Source organism: Salmo trutta, chromosome 37, assembly GCF_901001165.1.
Source record: "Salmo trutta chromosome 37, fSalTru1.1, whole genome shotgun sequence".
Taxonomy (NCBI): domain Eukaryota; kingdom Metazoa; phylum Chordata; class Actinopteri; order Salmoniformes; family Salmonidae; genus Salmo; species Salmo trutta.
Genome location: NC_042993.1, coordinates 16,209,242 through 16,230,008, shown reverse-complemented (window position 1 = coordinate 16,230,008; position 20,767 = coordinate 16,209,242). Strand labels below are relative to the sequence as shown.

General features: G+C 43.7%; 1 protein-coding gene across 1 annotated transcript; it reads right to left on the bottom strand.

Annotated features, from left to right (window-relative positions):
* Positions 1-2,156: 2,156 nt before the first annotated feature.
* LOC115176766 (tRNA (guanine(10)-N2)-methyltransferase homolog) lies at positions 2,157-20,486 on the bottom strand. The gene is made up of 13 exons (XM_029737042.1): positions 20,338-20,486; positions 20,068-20,133; positions 18,524-18,597; positions 18,293-18,374; positions 18,107-18,199; positions 17,811-17,945; positions 17,364-17,520; positions 17,164-17,244; positions 16,464-16,628; positions 16,195-16,276; positions 15,865-15,999; positions 7,825-7,945; positions 2,157-2,678 (listed from the first exon to the last, which is right to left on the bottom strand). Exons 1-13 carry the CDS (start codon positions 20,413-20,415, stop codon positions 2,526-2,528), a joined length of 1,422 nt encoding a protein of 473 aa, XP_029592902.1. The 5' UTR covers positions 20,416-20,486; the 3' UTR covers positions 2,157-2,525.
* Positions 20,487-20,767: the final 281 nt, after the last annotated feature.

The following is a 20,767-nucleotide window of genomic DNA, read 5'->3' as shown; positions in this document are numbered from 1 at the left end:
ATTTGCTCCGTTCCAGTCATTATTATAAGCCTCCTCTGGTTCATACACATTTTGACAAATGGAATTTCATGACTTTTCCATGACTTTTAAACCAAACTTCCATGACCAACCATTAGCGGTGTCTCTATGTACATAATGTATAAAAAAAAGTAAGTGTAATGTGGTATTGACACTGGCAGGCTGATCTCTGATCCCATTTACAATCTCCTGTAGTTGTGCAAGCACTTAACCCCCCCCCCCCCCAAAGTAAAATACCAGATAGGCAATTGCAAAAAACACATGGTCAACCCTCAGTCTGTAGAGATACTAGGTGTGCAGGCATTTGATCAAGCCCTGTTCAAACACATCAGAGCCAGTTTATCAAGGCCCGGCTGAGCAGCTAATTTCCAAAGTGTGGTTTGATAAATGTGGACTGTAATAAAAGCCTGCACACCCACTAGCTCTCCTGGAGGATGGTTGACCACCCTTGATGTATAACATATAAAATACATTTTATGCCTTTGGAAATAATTCACTGATTTAATATATCAAAGAGCAAATGGCTATGGTAGGCTACACATTTTTTTTATTCAGCAGATGCAAGTCCACAACTTTTCTTCAGGAAAGTACCTTTTCTAGTTTACTCTTATCTTAGCCTGCACAGTAAACACTTCTAAAGTAGCTAACTAGTTATCTGCTAGAAGGGCTGGTCCATTTTTAGCCTAGTTGGCCTGCCTAACTAGTTTTTTAAATTTTTTATTATAATTATCTGGACTAATAATGGGGGCCTCAAAGGAAGAAAACGGGCCGGTTTGGGGGCCTCGTGGAAAAAAATTTGCCGATGTGTTACAAATGCCAGGGACGATTTCTGGTCTCAGTCCGCCACTGCTGACTAACGTCTATTGAGTTGCAATGTCCTATACACTGGATACCCAATCAACAGGAACTAACTAGTTTTGAAGCCAAATAATCCAAAATAAAGGCTACATCTAATCTTTTTTTCCTAAAATTACTGTTCGCGATTCACAAAATTATTTTGATTCACATTCGGTTCAAATGAACAAACACAGACGCGCAGTGTCATTCCGATCTTGGCGATATGCAGATTTTTGGGGGGATTGATAAAATATGTAAAAACTGTGCCTAAATACATTTTATTAACAAACTATTAAATACATTTCCATGACTTTTCCAGGCTTAGGACACACCATTATAAAATTCCATTACTTTTAATGACCATACAAACCCTGAAATAACTTTGTAACGTGTTATGTTTTGATGGTTGCTTAACTCTTTGAAAGAGGTCAGATTTAACAAATTAGCAGGTAACATTTAGCCAGTTGGAACCAGCCGGATCAGTGTGGCTAGGTAAAATTAATCTCTAAAGTTATTCCTCCCTGATTCTGTGGTGACAGAGTCTAGATTCCTGACAGAAACTACAGACAGTTAGGTTGCTTCTCACTCTAGCCATATTGTCAAAGGTAGACTGGTATGATTCAGGCTGCGTCCCAAATGGCATCCTATTTCCTATATAAAACGCCCATAGGGCTCTGGTCAAATGTAGAGCACTATACAGTATAGGAAAGTGTGTGCGCCATTTAGGACATACCCACCGTCCTCAAAAGCACTGCCCCCCACCAACACCAGGCAGCCTCCACAAAAGTATTTCCTTCAGTCACACAAACATCACTTCACACAACACCCCCAAGGCTTGGACCATGCAGGGTGGCCAAGATGATGGCATCACTTCTCAGAGCCAACGTTAGATAAACAACACCTTCACTAAAAGAACACACAGTTCAGCATGTCCCAGATTCTGCCAATGATGGCAAAACAACAAACGAACCATGGCTGGCACTTCATAAACTTATTCTGAGTGTCTTTACAATAAGAAATCGTTCGTTTCTTATAATGTCCGGATATAAAAGCTTGAGAAACGACTTGTGTGAAACAAGTTTGTCCCTTGTCTCATCTGGAATATTGCAGGGATACTGTCAAACTTATCTAAATGCCCTCTGGTACATGGATACAGCTGCCTGAAAGTAAAGCCCTTTAACAGTACTCTAGACACTTAGGGCCCTCTTGAATCAAATCTGATAATGTGCTTGCTGGGATAAGACAAAAAATAACACAGAAAGATGTAGATGTAAATCTCCTGCATCCAATAAGTAAATACATATTTTTAAATGGTGTTTATTCGTTCACAATTCACACTCATTATTACACAAAGGGCAATAAACATCAAACAATAAAAAACATATTTGAATAGAAAATGAGACATTTAAAACAGGGAGCCCTATGTCCCCATGGAGTCCATTGTAAACCATAGGCAGGTGTCGGCCCAATCCTAAATGGACCCCTAGAACCTTCACCTAATGCTCTTGTGTGGATTCGATTTGTATATGCAATATGGTGAAACTTTCACCTAGCCTATCAAACAGCAAGGTGGAGTTATTACCATATCGATTGCACCAGTCAAATCCTCTCCACAATTGCATACCGGCTTAGGGGTCCATTTGGAATTGGGCCATCCTGTGATCCTTACATCACTCCCCACCGTTGGCGGCCATCTTGTTGGTCTCCTCCTTTCCTGTCAATGTCCTCTTGCTGATGCCGCTGAAGTACTTTTCCCTGAAGGCGTTGTGGCCTTGGTACGGGCTAAAGTGAAGGTCTGACAGGTGGGCCAGCGCATCTGTCTCCTATAGAGAGAGAAAATACAATTTAGCCAAATATACCAACGACAGAAAGGTCTTAGTACAATTATACCTCTTAAATATGCGAAAAAAGTGTGAGGGTTCGCCTTCACAAAGTGGAACCAATTCACCTACAACATCGGTTAAGTAAACAACTTTAGTGTCATAAAAATGCCTTTGAACACAGGCGAAGGAAGAAAGAAACCAGATGATATCAGACCTCTGCCAGGTATCCCATTAAACTAACCAACCAACCACAGGATAAAATTCTCACCTTGTTTTCCACCTTGCCGTCACAAGCTCAGTGTAACAATAATAAAATGTTAGCAGAGCGTTAAGTTCCTCATATTGTCCTGGTTAGGGCTTTGGCCAGGTCGTTAGGCAGTGTTTGGCAGGCCAGCAGGCAAGAATGTGCCGGGGCGGACAGACAGTTGGATGGAGCGGGAGGGATGGTGAGAGGGATGAGGAGTAACGAGGTGTCGGGGATGCAGAGTGCTAGAAGGGATGACTCCACAGCTGGCCTGCCATTCGTCAACGCAACCTCTCTCTGTCGGCCCTGGTTACCACTGCCAGGCAACCTGTCATGGACCTAGAGATGGTTTCCTTCAGTCTCCACCACATCCAAGAGCTTAAAGAGCAATCCGAGATATGAAGCTCCTAATAATTCGTTAGAGCAGGGCTATTCAATAACCACAAAGGGTCAAAATTTTCCAGGTTCTTTTCTACCTGGTAGTCATTGATAGGCCTAGAGTTCACACACCTGTCCCAGATCTGAACATTTCCCAACACGACCATACACCAAACCATTCAACACAGAATAGGAAAGCTCAGCAACTAACTTCAAAGTGCTCCGTGGTAGGAGTTAAAAACACAAACATCACTTCTGAATGGAAGCAGTTAAATTCACACAAACTGACACTGCAAACTCTCTCTCTCTCTCTCAGACACACACACACACACACACACACACACACACACACACACACACCCCAACGCTGCTGTCCCATGTCATAGAGACATTGAACCACTGGACACTTCCCATTTCCCACTGAGTATTTAAACACTCTATTCCCATCATAGCTCATTCTAATAATTCCACTACTGTACTTTGTATTTAGTGACTGTTTATACCCACAGCATATCTTATTTACATACTGGATTATTGACATAGCTCACTAATATTTACTGCTGTACACATCATTCTTAGTACATCTGGTGTAAATTGTTCCAGTGTATACATACAGTGCCTTTGGAAAGTAAAGGGTCTAATTTTGGACTCATCAGACCAAAAGTACAGATTTCCACCGGTCTAATGTCCATTGCTCGTGTTTCTTGGCCCAAGCAAGTATCTTTTTCTTGTTAGTGTCCTTTAATAGTGGTTTCTTTTCAGCAATTCAATTCACGCAGTCTCCTCTGAACAGTTGATGTTGAGATGTGTCTGTTACTTGAAACCTGTGAAGCATTTATTTGGGCTGCAATTTCTGAGGCTGGTAACTCTAAGGAACAGAGATCCTCCACAGCAGAGGTAACTCTGGGTCTTCCTTTCCTGTGGCGGTCCTCATGAGAGCCAATTTCATCATAGCGCTTGATGGTTTTTGCGACTGTACTTGAAGAAACTTTCAAAGTTCTTCAAATGTTATGGATTGACTAACCTTCATGTCTTAGTAATGATGGACTCTCGTTTCTCTTTGCTTATTTGAGCTGTTCTTGCCATAATATGGACTTGGTATGTTACCAAATAGGGCTATCTTCTATAAACCAACCCTACCTTGTCACAACACAACTGATTGGCTCAAATGCATTAAGAAAGAAAGAAATTCCACAAATTAACAAGGCACATCTGTTAATTGAAATGCATTCCAGGTGACTACCTCATGAAGCTTGTTGAGAGAATGCCAAGAGTGTGCAAAGCTGTCATCAAGGCAAAGGGTGGCTACTTTGAAGAATAGAATATCTTATATAGATAGATTTTTAACACTTTTTTGGTTACTACATGATTCCATATGTGTCATTTCATAGTTTTGATGTCTTTATTATTCTACAATGTAGAAAATAGTAAAATAAAGAAAAACCCTTGAATGGGTAGGTGTGTCCAAACTTTAGGCTGGTACTGTACGTAAATATGATATTTCTGTAGACGATTGAGAGAGAAAAAAATCGATTTAATCCATTTTGAATTCAGGCTGTAACACAACAAAATGTGGAATAAGTCAAGGGGTATGAATACTTTAAAGGAACTGTATCTCTATATAGTAGCATGCTATGAGATATATGTTCCAGGTTTGGGGCTCTGGGAGTCAGAGACGTGTGTGTGTGTGTGCGCGCGCACATGCGGTGATTCGTACAGGGCTTGCCTTTATGGGAACAATTTGGTGTTTTGAAGTGAAGAGGTTGTCAAATCCAAAGATGGATTATTTTCCATAAAATGTGTGATTAAGTCATTTAAGTGCTGTATATAAAAAAGCCAATCATAGCCAGATGCTGAGGTCAAGAGAGAAGCACCATCGACATCCCCCTTAACTGTAACTGTGTTGTATTGCGCGTGTACGTTTAAAGAACACACACAGACAACTCATAATAAACATTAAAAAAAGAAACGACCTCACTGTCAACTGCATTTATTTTCAGCAAACTTAACATGTGTAAATATTTGTATGAACATAACAAGATTTAACAACTGAGACATAAACGGAACAAGTTCCACAGACATGTGACTAACAGAAATGGAATAATGTGTCCCTGAACAAAGGGGGGGGGGGGGTCAAAATCAGAAGAAACAGTCGGTATCTGGTGTGGCCACCAGCTGCATTAAGTACTGCAGTGCATCTCCTCCTCATGGACTGCACCAGATTTGCCAGTTCTTACTGTGAGACGTTACCCCACTCTTCCACCAAGGCACCTGCAAGTTCCCGGACATTTCTGGGGGGAATGGCCCTAGCCCTCACCCTCCGATCCAACAGTTCCCAGACGTGCTCAATGGGATTGAGATCAGGGCTCTTTGCTGGCCATTGCAGAACACTGACATTCCTGTCTTGCAGAAAATCACACACAGAACGAGCAGTATGGCATTGTCATGCTGGAGGGTCATGTCAGGATGAGCCTGCAGGAAGGGTACCACATGAGGGAGGAGGATGTCTTCCCTGTAACGCACAGTGCCTGCAATGACAACAAGCTCAGTCCGATGATGCTATGACACACCACGACGGACCCTCCACCTCCAAATTGATCCCGCTCCAGAGTACAAACATCGGTGTAACGCTCATTCCTTCAACGATAAACGCAAATCCGACCATCATCCCTGGTGAGACAAAACGGCGACTCGTCAGTGAAGAGTACTTTTTGCCAGTCCTGTCTGGTCCAGCGACGGTGGGTTTGTGCCCATAGCTGACAATGTTGCCGGTGATGTCTGGTGAGGACCTGCCTTACAACAGGCCTACAAGCCCTCAGTCCAGCCTCTCTCAGCCTATTGCGGACAGTCTGAGCACTGATGGAGGGATTGTGCGGTCCTGGTGTAACTCGGGCAGTTGTTGTTGCCATCCTGTACCTGTCCCGCAGGTGTGATGTTCGGATTTACCGATCCTGTGTAGGTGTTGTTACACGTGGTCTGCCACTGCGAGGATGATCAGCTGTCCATCCTGTAGCGCTATCTTAGGCGTCTCACAGTACGGACATTGCAATTTATTTCCCTGGCCACATCTGCAGTCCTCATGCCTCCTTGCAGCATGCCTAAGGCACGTTCACACAGGTGAGCATGGACCCTGGGCATCTTTCTTTTGGTGTTTTTCAGAGTCAGTAGAAAGGCCTCTTTAATGTCTTAAGTTTTCATAACTGTGACCTTAATTGCCTACCGTCTATAAGCTGTTAGTGTCTTAACGACCGTTTCACAGGTGCATGTTCATTGATCAAAATCCAAGATGGCGTAGCAGTCAGATGTGTGTTTGTCTTGTCCCATGTAAATAGTCGGTTTAGTCGTATATATATATAGTCGTATATATTTTAATCTCACTTTCCACCTACGATCTAAATATACTTTCCTGCAACACGCCTCACCCAATGTGGTACGGATCTGCTATTTTTATACGTTATAACTGGAACCTCCATCAGAAGCTAGCTACTAGCTAGTAGTCACCGTTAGCCACGGCTAGCGGTCTTCACCTTTAGCTCGAACACCAGCCAGCTTTAGCTCGGTCAATACCTGCCAGTCTGCACAGCGCGATATCAACCCAGAGCATATCGGACAGATTTTCTCCCCCACATCACCGGATTCCTGCCGCAAGCTCTGGGCAATTACACCGGATCATCACAGCTAGCTAGCTACAATCGAGTGGCTACTGCTGGCTAACGCCTCTGTCCTGCAGCAAGCACCAGTTGGCCTTGAGCTAGCCTGGAGCTAGGCCCATCATCTGCACATCTATCACTCCAGTGTTAATGTTACATTGTAATTATTTTGCCACTATGGCCTATTTATTGCCTTACCTCCCTAACCTTACTACATTTGCGCACACAGTACATAGAGTTGTCTATTGTGTTATTGACTGTACATTTGTTTATCCCAAGTGTAACTCTGTTGTTTTTGTCACACTGCTTTGCCTTATGTTGGCCAGGTCGCAATTGTAAATGAGAACTTGTTCTTAACTGGCCTACCTGGTTAAATAATGGTGAAATAAATTAAATAAAAATGGTTTATAGTTCATTGAAAAAGTGTTTAAACCCTTTACAATGGAGATCTGTGGTTATTTGGATTTTTACAAATGATATTTTTAAGACAGGGTCCTGAAAATTAGAAGTTTCTTTTTTTGCTGAGTTTATGTGCATGTGCATGCTCGCACATACAAACACGGCACAAACATATTCAGTGGCACACACGGGTACTTTCTTTAGATACGTGTGTCATTCATAGTAAGCGCAACACGAAAACCTACAATTATATGGTGTTGCAATCCTATTCACAAAGGGATCCATCTACCTTTTCGAAATGGGTGACGTTCCACTCAAATGCATACACACGCTCGTAACAGGACAGTCACATACAGGCCAGATGCACACACACAGGGTAGTACAAAAGGAAAAGCACACACACACACACACACACACACACACACACGGGCGGACAGACAGACACATACAGATGGAAGGACAGACAGACACCCACCTCTGGTTCCTTGATCTTCTCCATGGTGATGAGACGTCTGGAGGTGTGGCTGGATAGGGTCTGTTCACAGTTACTGACCAGTCTGAGACAGGCGTTCAGGGGCACCATCTCTTCACAGTACCTACAAACACACACACTCTACTGGTGAATCATCATGGTTGAGTACATTTTTTAAACAGCCGGTCCTGTACTGTAGCATGAACCAATAAGTCTAAAGGGTTGATGGGTCCAAATTATCCTATTAAACCACAATATCTGCATCTCACCATACACTCACCTGCAGAGTAGACCAGCCTTAGCCTCCATGTAATCCCCTCAAAATTACACTACATCCAGGCCAGGTCAGCTCTCTCTCTCCATTTAACTCAACCCAGATCAGCCCTCTCCTCCCTCCTTCTCGCTATCCTCTTTCCCGCTCCCAACTCTAGGCCATTTCTCTCTCAGCTCTAGGCCTTTACTGACCATGTCATGATCTGACTGAAGTGGACAAAAGCCACTGTGAAAAAGGTGAACTAGATTAGATTTAAGATATCGGGAAAAACGTAGTCTTGTCAGGAGTGCTCTGTGTGTGTGTATGCGTGTGTGTGTGTGTTCATGCGCATGTCGGCCAAGCACCACAACTAAAGCTGTCCAGGGCAAGGTACTGTATTTATTAGGATCCCCATTAGCTAGGGTCAAAGCTGTAGCTACTCTTCCTGGAGTCCATGAAACATGACATTAATAGACCATTACAGCTGAAGGACAGAACTACCTAAAATTACATAATACATAACATTAATCGACAGGTACAGAACTACATCAATTAAAAATAACACACTTTCATATTCTTTTGCCTTGGCAATCCATGCAACATGTACTCAAATGGCTCCACTACAGTCATCCATTCTGATACAGTTGCTTACTGTTACAACTGCAGCTCCTCATCCTAACCTCTCAGAACCAGTTGTTCTGTAAACACTAGCCAGAATCTCACAAAATTAGGAACCCCCCATGTCCTTGGTTGTCCAGTTTGACGTCAATACTATTCATAATGTGATTAATAGATGCTATTGAATGCAAGTGCCTGTAGAATACAGGCCTCTAGTGTGCGTGTGTGTGTTTGTCAGCACTGTGACCAGAGCAAGGCGTTCCTTCTACCTGCCAATCACATCTTATTACTGGGTAGCTGGACCTTCCACATGGGCCGTTTTACCACCTTTATGGAAGGTAGACTGAGTTAACACTTTATGGGCGGTAGAATGTAACACACTGCACTATACCTTAGTTAACACTTTATGGGCGGTAGAATGTAACACACTGCACTATACCTTAGTTAACACTTTATGGGCGGTAGAATGTAACACAGCAAATGTTTGGTTTAGTTCATTTCTATGCACTAGACAGGGTGAAGGACGTAAATTATTATGAATAGTATTGACGTCAAACTGGAGATTCTTATTTTGTGAGATTCTGGCTAGTGTTTACAGAACAACTGGTTCTGAGAGATTAGGATCAGGAGCTGCAGTTGTAACAGTAAGCAACTAACTAAATGGATGACTGCAGCGTAGCCGTTATTATGAGTACAGGTAGATTACGAGAGAGTGTTTGTTTGCATCTGTAGCACTTTCTCCTACCAGCACCACACTGACGCTGGGCCAGATTTTCACCCTACTGTTTGTCTTCTGGGTTGCCATGGCCACTGTGGAATACAGGCCTCTAATGTATTGTGGTGTGTGTGCTTCGGTGAGCACCCTAAACAAAGCGGGCGTTAATTCTTCCTGCCAATCACCTCTTATTACTGGGTAGCTGGATCTGCCACATTGGCCGTTTCATTTAAAGATGGGTGGGGCTGGGCCTTTCACTTTCAATACAGCTTTTTCCATCCTCAGACAAATATAGAGTTGAGACCTCTGTGCAGATGCTTATAAGCAGCACAGGAGGCTGCTGAGGGGAGAACGGCTCATAATAATGCCTGGAACGCAGCGAATAGAATGGCATCAAATACATCAAATCAAAATGTATGTCACATGCGCCGAATACAACAGGTGTAGACCTTACAGTGAAATGTTTACTTTGAAGCCCTTAACCAACAATGCAGTATATAAAAAAACAAATACCCCCCCAAAAAATAAGAAATAAAAGTAACAAATAATTAAAGAGCAGCAGTAAAATAACAATAGCGAGGCTATACACAGGGTGTACCGGCACAGAATCAATGGAAACCATGTGTATGATGTATTTGATACGATTCAAATAATTCCACTCCAGCCATTACCACGAGCCTGTCCTCCCCAATTAAGGTGCCACCAACCTCATGTGATAGGCAGGTAGACTAGGGGTCAGGTTAGAGTCCATTTAAGCCCAGTAGGCTGAGGTGCAGTAGACTAGCCCATGTCTTCTACCTTTATTTCCTGGTCAGGGCTCTACACTGACTTTTTTTGACAAGGGGCATGTGTGCGCCTAAGTTGAAAAATGTAGGAGCACAAAGAAATTTAGGAGCACAATGAAATATATTTGACGTAACAAGCCGTTTTCATTGTAGCAATGGTGCAAGGGTGACAGTCATGAATCTGCACTCCGTGTATTCTCCATGGCACTCAGGGGCTGCCGCACAGTGAAGTAATCCTTGCCATAATTATCTTATTATTATTTTATTTTTTTGCCGCTCTGGTGCAAAATATTTAGACGCATATGCAAGTAAAATGGTCGCACTGGAGAGCCCTAATGGTATACTGTAGGTCAGAGACACCGGCATTAAGCAGAAGGATCTGTCTCTCAGTAAGGCAGCAGCAGGAGTGTTGTAGACAAAAGGAAGTTGATAACCCAGTAAAACCAACCATGGGGATTCAAACCCCATCAGCTTCCTGTTAGCTTTGCACTCTGCTTCATTAGCGCCGTCTGGCTTATGACATTAACCCATAAAGAATGATAGAAACCTCTATTGACCAAAAGGCCATTTTAGCATGGGCAGCGCCATTGAGGGCTTCCACCATGCTTCGGCCATTTTAAAGTAGTCAACTCGTGGTGATTCCTATGGGTTGTAGCCTCAATGGCGCTGCCCATGCTGTCACAGATGCCATAATAGCACAGATAGAAAGATGAGTCCTCTATCTATCTCTATGCTTTAGCCTCAGAGATAATGGGTCTGGTTCCTGCCAAGGCGCTACAGCAGAGGAAATGGCAACAGACCACACCGCAACTGGAAAAGTTTTGAACTAGTTCAAACTTAAATACAGCATCAGAGGGGGGAGAAAGAGAGCGACTAATGAGCTTGAAAAGCCACAGAGTTAATTGAAACACTGAAAGGCAGCTGAGGCATGGGCAAGGCGGTGCTCGTCATGACGATGGCGGAAATGTTTTAATTGGCTGGCTTGGGGGACCTCATCACTCAGGCCTGTGACCAGTGTTTGGGGACCCCATATTGGCCTGCGTCTGGTCCCACCCCAGCCCAACACAACAGTAACACAACACAGCAAATCATTTTTTCCTACAGCAGCTGCACTGCAACCCCCCTTTGTGACACCAGTGTTTACAAACAAGCATGTTGCTACACAGTCCTGTCCCCTTAGACCATTTAGTCACCCTGTTCTATGTCAAAGGTCCACTGCAGTAACAGTCATTGGTGAAAGGCGACATCTAGTGGTGTAGTATATCTCGCTCTCTCAGGTCAGATTTAGGACCACCTAAATCTAACCAGCTTAGAGATCTACTATTAATGTTTCAACAGTGTTGAACAGATCTGGATCTGGAGACAGGCTGTGTTTGGTCAGTGTCAGCCAATCAGCATGTCTGGCCTCATGGGTTTATTTTGGCACTCTGCCCTGAATGAGACAGGGTCAGGAACTGCTAGGTAGTTACACACCCGGAGTGAGGAGCGGAGCAGAGCAGAGCACAGGCACACACAGAAGCACACAGTCAGTCAGACAGAGGCATACAGTTGCACACAGACACAAACACACACTCTCTCTTTCAACCACCAATGCTAAGGGCTATAGCCCTCTCTCCCTTTCCCTGTCTCAGCCAGTCAGTGTGGGGAACTCCAGTGTGTGTGTCACAGACAGTCAGGGGGAACTGCTGGAGGTGAGCGGTAGGTGTAATAGAAACATCACAGGGCTGTGGTGCGTGGTCTGGTCTCATCTTCCTGATGCTCAGACCCTGCCTTGTAATCAGTGGCCAGGAGTCCCAGGGGCCTGTATCCTGTCTGTGGTCCACACAGTAAACCAGCTGTATGAAACAATACACCCAATATACCTCAGGACACCTGCACACTGACCAGAACACCACTAACCCCAGGCCTGAAGACTTTATGGGACAGAGAATGAGATGTACTGATGGGAATAAACACCTGGTCCTGACAGAGAATATGATGCTTATGAGGGGAAGAGGTGCAGGGAGAAAAGCCTGTATCTAAACTAGAATGCTTCGTTAAGCAGATCTAGTACAGTAGCAACACTTCATCAGGGTGTATGCTAAATCACCAGTGTGACTGTTGCCCTCTAGTGTTTTTAAAATTATTTTATTTACCAGGTAGGCCAGTTGACAACAAGTTCTCATTTACAACTGCAACCTGGCCAAGATAAAGCAAAGCAAAGCAAAGCAGTGCGACAAAAACAGCAACACTGAGTTACACATAAACAAACATACAGTCAATAACACAATAGAAAAATCTATGTAGAGTGTGTGCAGATGTGGAAGAGAAGGGAGGTAAGGCAATAAATAGGCCATTGTGGTGAAATAATTACAATTTAGCATTAACACTGGAGAGATAGATGTGCAGACGATGTGCAAGTAGAGATACTGGGGTGCAAAAGAGCAAGAGGATAAGTAACAATATGGAGATGAGGTAGTTGGGTGTGCTATTTACAGATTGGCTGTGTACAGGTACAGTGAGTAAGCTGCTCTGACAGCTGATGCTTAAAGTCAGTGAGGGAGATATGAGACTCCAGCTTCAGTGATTTTTACAATTCGTTCCAGTCATTGGCAGCAGAGAACTAGAAGGAAAGGCGGCCAAAGGAAATGTTGGCTTTGGGGGTGACCAGTAAATATACCTGCTGGAGCGCGTGTTACGGGTGGGTTTTGCTATGGTGACCAGTGAGCTGAAATAAGCCGGGCTTTACCAAGCATAGACTTAAAGATAACCTGGAGCCAGTGGGTTTGGTGACGAATATGTAGTGAGCGCCAGCCAACGAGAGCATACAGGTCGCAGTGGTGGGTAGTATATGGGGCTTTGGTGACAAAACGGATGGCATTGTGATAAACTACATCCAGTTTGCTGAGTAGAGTGTTGGAGGCTATTTTGTAAATGACATCGCCAAAGTCAAGGATCGGTAGGATAGTCAGTTTTACGAGGGTATGTTTGGCAGCATGAGTGAAGGAGGCTTTGTTGCGAAATAGGAAGCCGATTCTAGATCGGAGATGCTTAATGTGAGTCTGGAAGGAGAGTTTACAGTCTAACCAGACACCTTGGTATTTGTAGTTGTCCACATATTCTAAGTCAGAACCGTCCAGAGTAGCGATGCTAGGCGGGCGGGCAGCAATCGGTTGACGAGCATGCATTTAGTTTTCCTTGCATTTAAAAGCAGTTGGAGGCCTCGGAAGGAGTGTTATGGCATTGAAGCTCATTTGGAGGTTTGTTAGCAGTGTCCAAAGAAGGACCGGATGTATACAGAATGGTGTCGTCTGCGTAGAGGTGGATCAGAGAATCACCAGCAGCAAGAGCGACATCATTGATATATACTGAGAAAAGAGTCGGCCCGAGAATTGAACCCTGTGGCACCCCCACAAAGACTGCCAGAAGTCCGGACAACTGGCCCTCCGATTTGACACAGTGAACTCTGTCTTCGAAGTAGTTGGTGAACCAGGCGAGGCAGTCATTTGAGAAGCCAAGGCTATTGAGTCTACCGATATGAATGCGGTGATTGACAGAGTCGAAAGTCTTGGCCAGGTCGATGAAGACGGCTGCACAGTACTGTCTTTTATCTATGATGGTTATGATATCGTTTAGGACCAGCTCGGAAACCAGATTGCATAGCGGAGAAGGTACGGTGGGATTCGAAATGGTCGGTCATCTGTTAACTTGGCTTTTGAAGATTTTAGAAAGGCAGGGCAGGATGGCTATAGGTCTATAACAGTTTGTGTCTAGAGTGTCTCCCACTTTGAAGAGGGGGATGAACGCGGCAGCTTTCCAATCTTTAGGGATCTCAGACGATACGAAAGAGGTTGAATAGGCTAGCAATAGGGGTTGCAACAATTGCGGCGGATAATTTTAGAAAGAGGGTCCAGATTGTCTAGCCCAGCTGATTTGTAGGGATCCAGATTTTGCAGCTCTTTCAGAACATCAGCTGTCTGGATTTGGGTGAAGGAGAAGCGGGGCGGGGGGGGGCTTGGGCAAGTTGCTGCAGGGGGTGCTGAGATGTTGGCTGGGGTAGGGGAAGGTGGAAAGCATGGCCAGCCATAGAAAAATGCTTATTGAAATGATCTATTATCGTAGATTTATCGGTGGTGACAATGTATCCTATCCTCAGTGCAGTGGGCAGCTGGGAGGAGGTGCTCTTATTCTCCATGGACTTTACAGTGTCCCAAAACTTTTTCGAATTCGTGCTGCAGGATGCAAATTTCTGTTTGAAAAAGCTAGCCTTAGCTTTCCTAACTGACTGAGTATATTGGTTCCTGACTTCCCTGAAAAGTTGCATATGGCGGGGGCTATTCGATGCTAATGCAGAACGCCACATGATGTTTTTGTGCTGGTCAAGGGCATTCAAATCTGGGGTGAACCAAGGGCTATATCTGTTCTTAGTTCTACATTTTTTGAATGGGGCATGCTTTATTTAAGATGGAGGAAAACACTTTTAAAGAGCAATCAGGCATCCTCTACTGACGGGATGAAGTCAATGTCCTTCCAGGATACCCGGGCCAGGTCGATTAGAAAGGCCTGCTCGCTGAAGTGTTTTAGGGAGCGTTTCACAGTGATGAGGGGTGGTCATTTGACCGCGGACCCATTACGCACGCAGGCAATGAGGCAATGATCGCTGAGATCCTGGTTGAAGACAGCAGAGGTGTATTTAGAGGGTAAGTTAGACAGGATGATATCTAAGAGGGTGCCCATGGTTACGGATTTAGGATTGTACCTGGTAGGTTCCTTGATAATTTGTGAGATTGAGGGCATCTAGCTTAGATTGTAGGACGGCCGGGGTGTTAAGAGCACAGCTGGGGGCAGAAGGGGGTCTATAACAAGCGGCAACAGTGAGAGACTTGTTTCTGGAAAGGTGGATTTTTAAAAGTAGAAGCTCGAATTGTTTGGGTACAGACCTGGATAGTAAGACAGAACTCTGCAGGCTATCTCTGCAGTAGATTGCAACTCCGCCCCCTTTGCAGTTATCTTGTCAGAAAATGTTATAGTTAGGGATGGAAATGTCAGGATTTTTGGTGGCCTTCCTAAGCCAGGATTCAGACACGGCTAGGACATCCGGGTTGGCGGAGGGTGCTAAAGCAGTGAATGAAACAAACTTAGGGCGGAGGCTTCTAACGTTAACATGCATGAAACCAAGGCTTTTACGGTTACAGAAGTCAACAAATGAGAGCGCCTGGGGAATGGGAGTGGAGCTATGCGCTGCAGGGCCAGGATTAACCTCTACATCACCAGAGGAACAGAGGAGAAGTAGGATAAGGTCTAACAGGGTAAAGGGAAAAAATAACAGCATCTATCAGCTGGAAAAACAGCTGACTGGTGAGGTTGACCCTGTGTGCAATAAGGTCTTATCAAATGCTGTTTGTATCTATTCAACATCACAACAGTTGATGACAGTGCTACTTGGTTTACACAGAGAAGAGGGAGACTGTGTAGACGATACATCTGTGAGCTCAAACCCATCTAAACACCATGACGATACATTAGACTGAACACCAGATGTGAATATTTGACCATTTCAGACTATAGAGCTTTAACAGGAAGTGCTGTATCCAGGGACCGCAGATGGATATTAACCATGTATGTAGATAACTCTGGTGCAATACTGGTGTTGTTGTGAACGGTCCCTGACAAATAAACACGTCAATACTCACTCTGGCCTGTAGATTGGTAGCCAGTAGACTAGCCGCCCCCCAATGACCAGGTGGTGAGCTGAGAAGTTTAACAGGTCAGTGAAGATGTCACTCAGGTGGTAGGCCATGGAAACGGGGACATGGCTGTCTCCAACACTGGATGAAAGATAAAGAGTCTGTTACTGCAGTGAAGATGCCTTTACACAGATTTAACATCATCTGAGAGGACTTTATATATCTCTAGTGTATCTATTGCTTGCTTGCAAGTTTTATAGGCCTTCTTTTTCAAAACTAAGCAAATATGCAAAGCACTATAAACAACACAGACTCAAGAGGAAGATGAAGACGTACTAGTCTTCAGATGGCTTCACACTGTTTACACATTCCTTCTGAGAACCTGTTCTCCTGGTTGACTCCCGAATCCCATAGGGGGCTGAGAATTAAACAAACACAAAAATGAAAGACAAGAGATTTCAACAGATTTAAATCTGAACAAATCACAAAGAATGTGGACTTCAACAGACAGACGTTTTACTCATGTATGACTGTACAGGAGACATTACTGGATGGGGGACCCTACATGGGAAGAGAACACACAGAGCTCTAGGATAAGAACATACGGTCAGTGATGATGGCGTCAAAGAGCACTCCATCCCTCCAGATAGGCTTGGAGGCGTCAGACACAAGGACGTCCACATACAGCTTCTCTGAGCCATACTGACGCAGGTTGGCTCTGATGTTCTCATCTGGACCCCTCCACTTCTGGTTCTTACGACTTGCTTTGCCTGAAAAATAAACCAAAATACAGCAATGCACTGGGTTGTAATTAGGGCCAGGACGATACCAGTATCGCGATACCTCTTAGTATCGTGGCAAGGAAACAAAACACAAAGCGGATTTAACTTATTTAGGAAAACAGCCCTAATGTTGGAAACATATTGTCATCCAGATTCATATTTATTTATTTTCCAAGCTATAGCACACAATATTTTACATGCACACAGGTATAAAAGGACCAGTAGAGTTTGATCTACTTCTTGATTTCTTTGCCATGGAAAAAATATTGAGATAGTGGTTATCGTCCCAGTCCTAGTTGTAATCATATCACGTATCAAGTGTTAGGCCTATAGGACAATACAATTGGATTTGAGCATGAATATGAGCACAGGAAAAATGGAAGTATTTAAAAGATGATAGAAAGAGCATAACCAACATAATGTTCATTGTATAAATGGATTAACTCACTTACCAAAGCACAAGATATTTAGCTCTGGGTTTCAAAATAAGAGAAAGTAAACAAGGCCATTTCTAGGATATTACCTATCCCATGGATGGTGTTGTAATCAATATCTGTTCCACAGACATACGCACCAAAATGAGAGCATGCAACCAGGAGGCTACCTGAGAGAGAGAGAGAGAAAGAAAATATCCAATAAGCACAGACTAGCCTTGGGTTCAGCTAAGATGCAGTGTATTTCTGCAAGTGTCAGTTCAAAGACCAAAAGTAACTTTTCTCTTACCAGTCCCAACGAAGGGGTCATAGACCAGGTCGTAAGCTTTGACCCTGGCATGGTTGGCCATGATAAAAGACAACCCAGCGTCCATACTGGTGTTACCTATGAAGTGCCTGTTCTTCACACTGTGAGAGCGAATCAACTCACGCTGGCCATCTGCAATCTAAGGAACATACAGTTGATAAGACAAGATCAAATATAGGCTTACCTTTATCATTAAATGAAACAGTGCTTTTCAACCTGTTTCCTGGCTTATACACGGGGGACTTGGGAAGACCATAAGGACATAGGCCTCATGATAAGTTTCACAAGAGAGAATACTTCAGGCAGACCAAAATGTGATTGGGAACCAAAGGTTAACAACCACTGCGGTAAATAACATTAATGAGTTATAGTAATTACTCATTTGTATAATGACACAGAAATGAAGGAGCACACAGCACACTGACTCACCCATCTCCCAAAGTAGATGTAGAGGGGCTCGTCTGGGATGTCGTTAGGGTCAGTTCCATAGTCCTCCAACAGACAGAAGATGTGTTTAGGGTTCCTTAGATTGACCCTTCCCTCGAAGGAGAGATATTCCATTGCCTTGGGGAGGAAGACCACAGGGTAACTTGTCATGGTGCATACTGCATGTCAGTGCCTGCCTTTAACACAATAGTGCAGTACAAAAGGTAGAGTAAGTTCTCTTTTCTGGGCTCAATCTTAGGTACAAATTACTGGGACCAAGTCAAGTGTATCATACTCACATCTATCTTCTTAATTCTATCTTCAAACTCTAGAGTCTTGTTGAAAGTGTAGACATTGATTTTGTATGTGGAGTCTTTTTGTAGGAAGGGTGACTGTTGGGAGGGGTAAAGTTACACACATTAGATACTCCACATTAGTGGAGTAGTTTGCGCTCCATTTAGATAGTAATGTAATTTCTCACAAACCATGTTCTCTGTTGGATATTTCAAGAGCGAGGTCCTGAGTTCAATGTGCGTTCTGCCATGACCCCACAGCTCAAATGCAGACCTAGGTGATAAACAACCACAAAAAGGTCATTACAATTACTGTGACATTCAAGTTGAGAATCACCTCAGAAGAGAAGGGCTGATGAGCAATGCTGCAGTACCCCTCTAGCTCTTTTCATTACAACTCCATTGTTGTTCTGTCTCACTTACTTTGCACAAACAGTTCTGGCCATGATGCTGTTGACATCTTCCTCTGACAAGCCATTCAGGCGCCAGAATGGAGACTGGGGAGAAGAATAGCAGATTTTAGGATTTGAGTAGCCTATGCATGGACACATGGCCAACTCCTCCCTTCATTGTGGGCCGGTTTAGGATTATTGGTGTCTCTGAGGGGTCTTTGGCCGGGTTTGCTAACTACCTCTCTCAAAGAGTGCAGTGTATAAAGTCAGAAAATCTGCTGTCTCAGCCACTGCCTGTCACCAAGGGAGCACCCCAAGGCTCAATCCTAGGCCCCACGCTCTTCCCAATTTACATCAACAACATAGCTCAGGCAGTAGGAAGCCCTCTCATCCATTTATATGCAGATTAATTTTGTGTTAAACGCATTACAACAAAGCTTTCTCAGTGTCCAACAAGCTTTCTCTACCCTTAACCTTGTGCTGAACACCTCCAAAACAAAGGTCATGTGGTTTGGTAAGAAGAATTCACCTCTTCCCACAGATGTTAACACTACCTCTAAGTGTTTAGAGCTTGAGGTAGTCACCTCATACAAGTACTTGGGAGTATGGCTAGACGGTACACTGTCCATCTCTCAGCACATATCCAAGCTGCAGGCTAAGGTTAAATCTAGACTTGGTTTCCTCTGTCCTACTCGCTCCTCTTTCACCCCAGCTGCCAAGCTAACCCTGATTCAGATGACCATCCTACCCATGCTAGATTACAGAGACATAATTTATAGATCGGCAGGTAAGGGTGCTCTCGAGCGGCTAGATGTTGTTTACCATTCGGCCATCAGATTTGCCACCAATGCTCCTTATAGGACACATCACTGCACTCTATACTCATCTGTAAACTGGTCATCTCTGTATACCTGCCGCAAGACCCACTGGTTGATGCTTATTTATAAAACCCTTAGGCCTCACTCCCCCCCCCATCTACCTTAGCCCTCCTCCTCCACATACAACACCCGTTCTGCCAGTCACATTCTGTTAAAGGTTCCCAAATCACACACATCCCTAGGTCGCTCCTCTTTTCAGTTCGCTGCAGCTAGCAACTGGAGAATGAGCTGCAACAAACACTCAAACTGGACAGTTTTCTCAATCTCTTCATTCAAAGACTCAATCATGGACACTCTTACTGACAGTTGTGGCTGCTTTGTGTGATGAATTGTTGTTTCTACCTTCTTGCCCTCTGTGCTGTTGTCTGTGCCCAATAATGTTTGTACTATGTTTTGTGCTCCTACCATGTTGTGTTGCTACCATGTTGTGTTGTCATGTGTTGCTGCCTTCCTATGTTGTTGTCTTAGGTCTCTCTTTATGTAGTGTCTTTCTTGTTGTGATGTGTGTTTTGGCCTATATTTATATTGTATTTTTAATCCCAGGCCCCCGTCCCTGCAGGAGGCCTTTTGGTAGGCCGTCATTGTAAATAAGAATTTGTTCTTAACTGACTTGCCTAGTTAAATAATGGTTAAATAAATTTTAAAAAATTGGTTTGCTATCAGGCAAATAATACATATGGACACTAACTTATTTTACCTTTTCTTTGAAGCTTTCACCTGGATCAAACGGTTTGCCCCTGAGGGACAGCAGCGCCCTAATCTCCTGTAATGTTACGATGTACAAGAAATAAAATCAGAACATTTCTGAAGAATTCAAACATGACAGCTTGCAGCTTGTAACGTTACTAGCTTAGCAAGCTAATGTATGGGGAGAAATGCCGTAATGAGACACCCAGATCTTTAGAGATGAAGAGAAATAACACAACATTTACAGTTTGACAGAGAGGTACGACATTGATATGCATACCGGTAGCCTGAAGTCAACATTGTCGTGGGCCAGATGTATCAAATATTGTAGGCATGTTCTGCTACAGTGGATCGCCATGTTCGAGTTCCCACGCAAAATACATCCGGCTAGAAACCGCGTCCCTGTAAATACAGTTCCTGTCTATTTCAAAATAAATACCACTTTACCAGCAATGAATGTGCATTAAATGCATGTATTTTGGCAACGCAAAATTAAAATGAGTATGTTTCAGTTTTGTCATTAACGTCCAAATAATTGTGTGCTTATTATTCTGTATAGCTGCTACATTACTGCTTCATAAATTAGGGTGAATCATTTTACTGTAGAGAGAGCTAATGATCCACCAACTAAACATATCCCAAAGTTAAGCTGCTTTACTTCAGAACATTGCTCACTGACAGGGCACGTGACACCAACATTTAGCTACTTG

Coding starts and splice junctions, on each gene's coding strand:
- LOC115176766 (XM_029737042.1), bottom strand. CDS start 20,415: ATGGCGATCCACTGTAGCAGAACATGCCTACAATATTTGATACATCTG. Junction 18,598..20,067: donor GTGAAAGCTTCAAAGAAAAG/GTAAAATAAGTT, acceptor TCTTCTCCCCAG/TCTCCATTCTGGCGCCTGAA. Junction 18,200..18,292: donor AATATCCAACAGAGAACATG/GTTTGTGAGAAA, acceptor CCCTCCCAACAG/TCACCCTTCCTACAAAAAGA.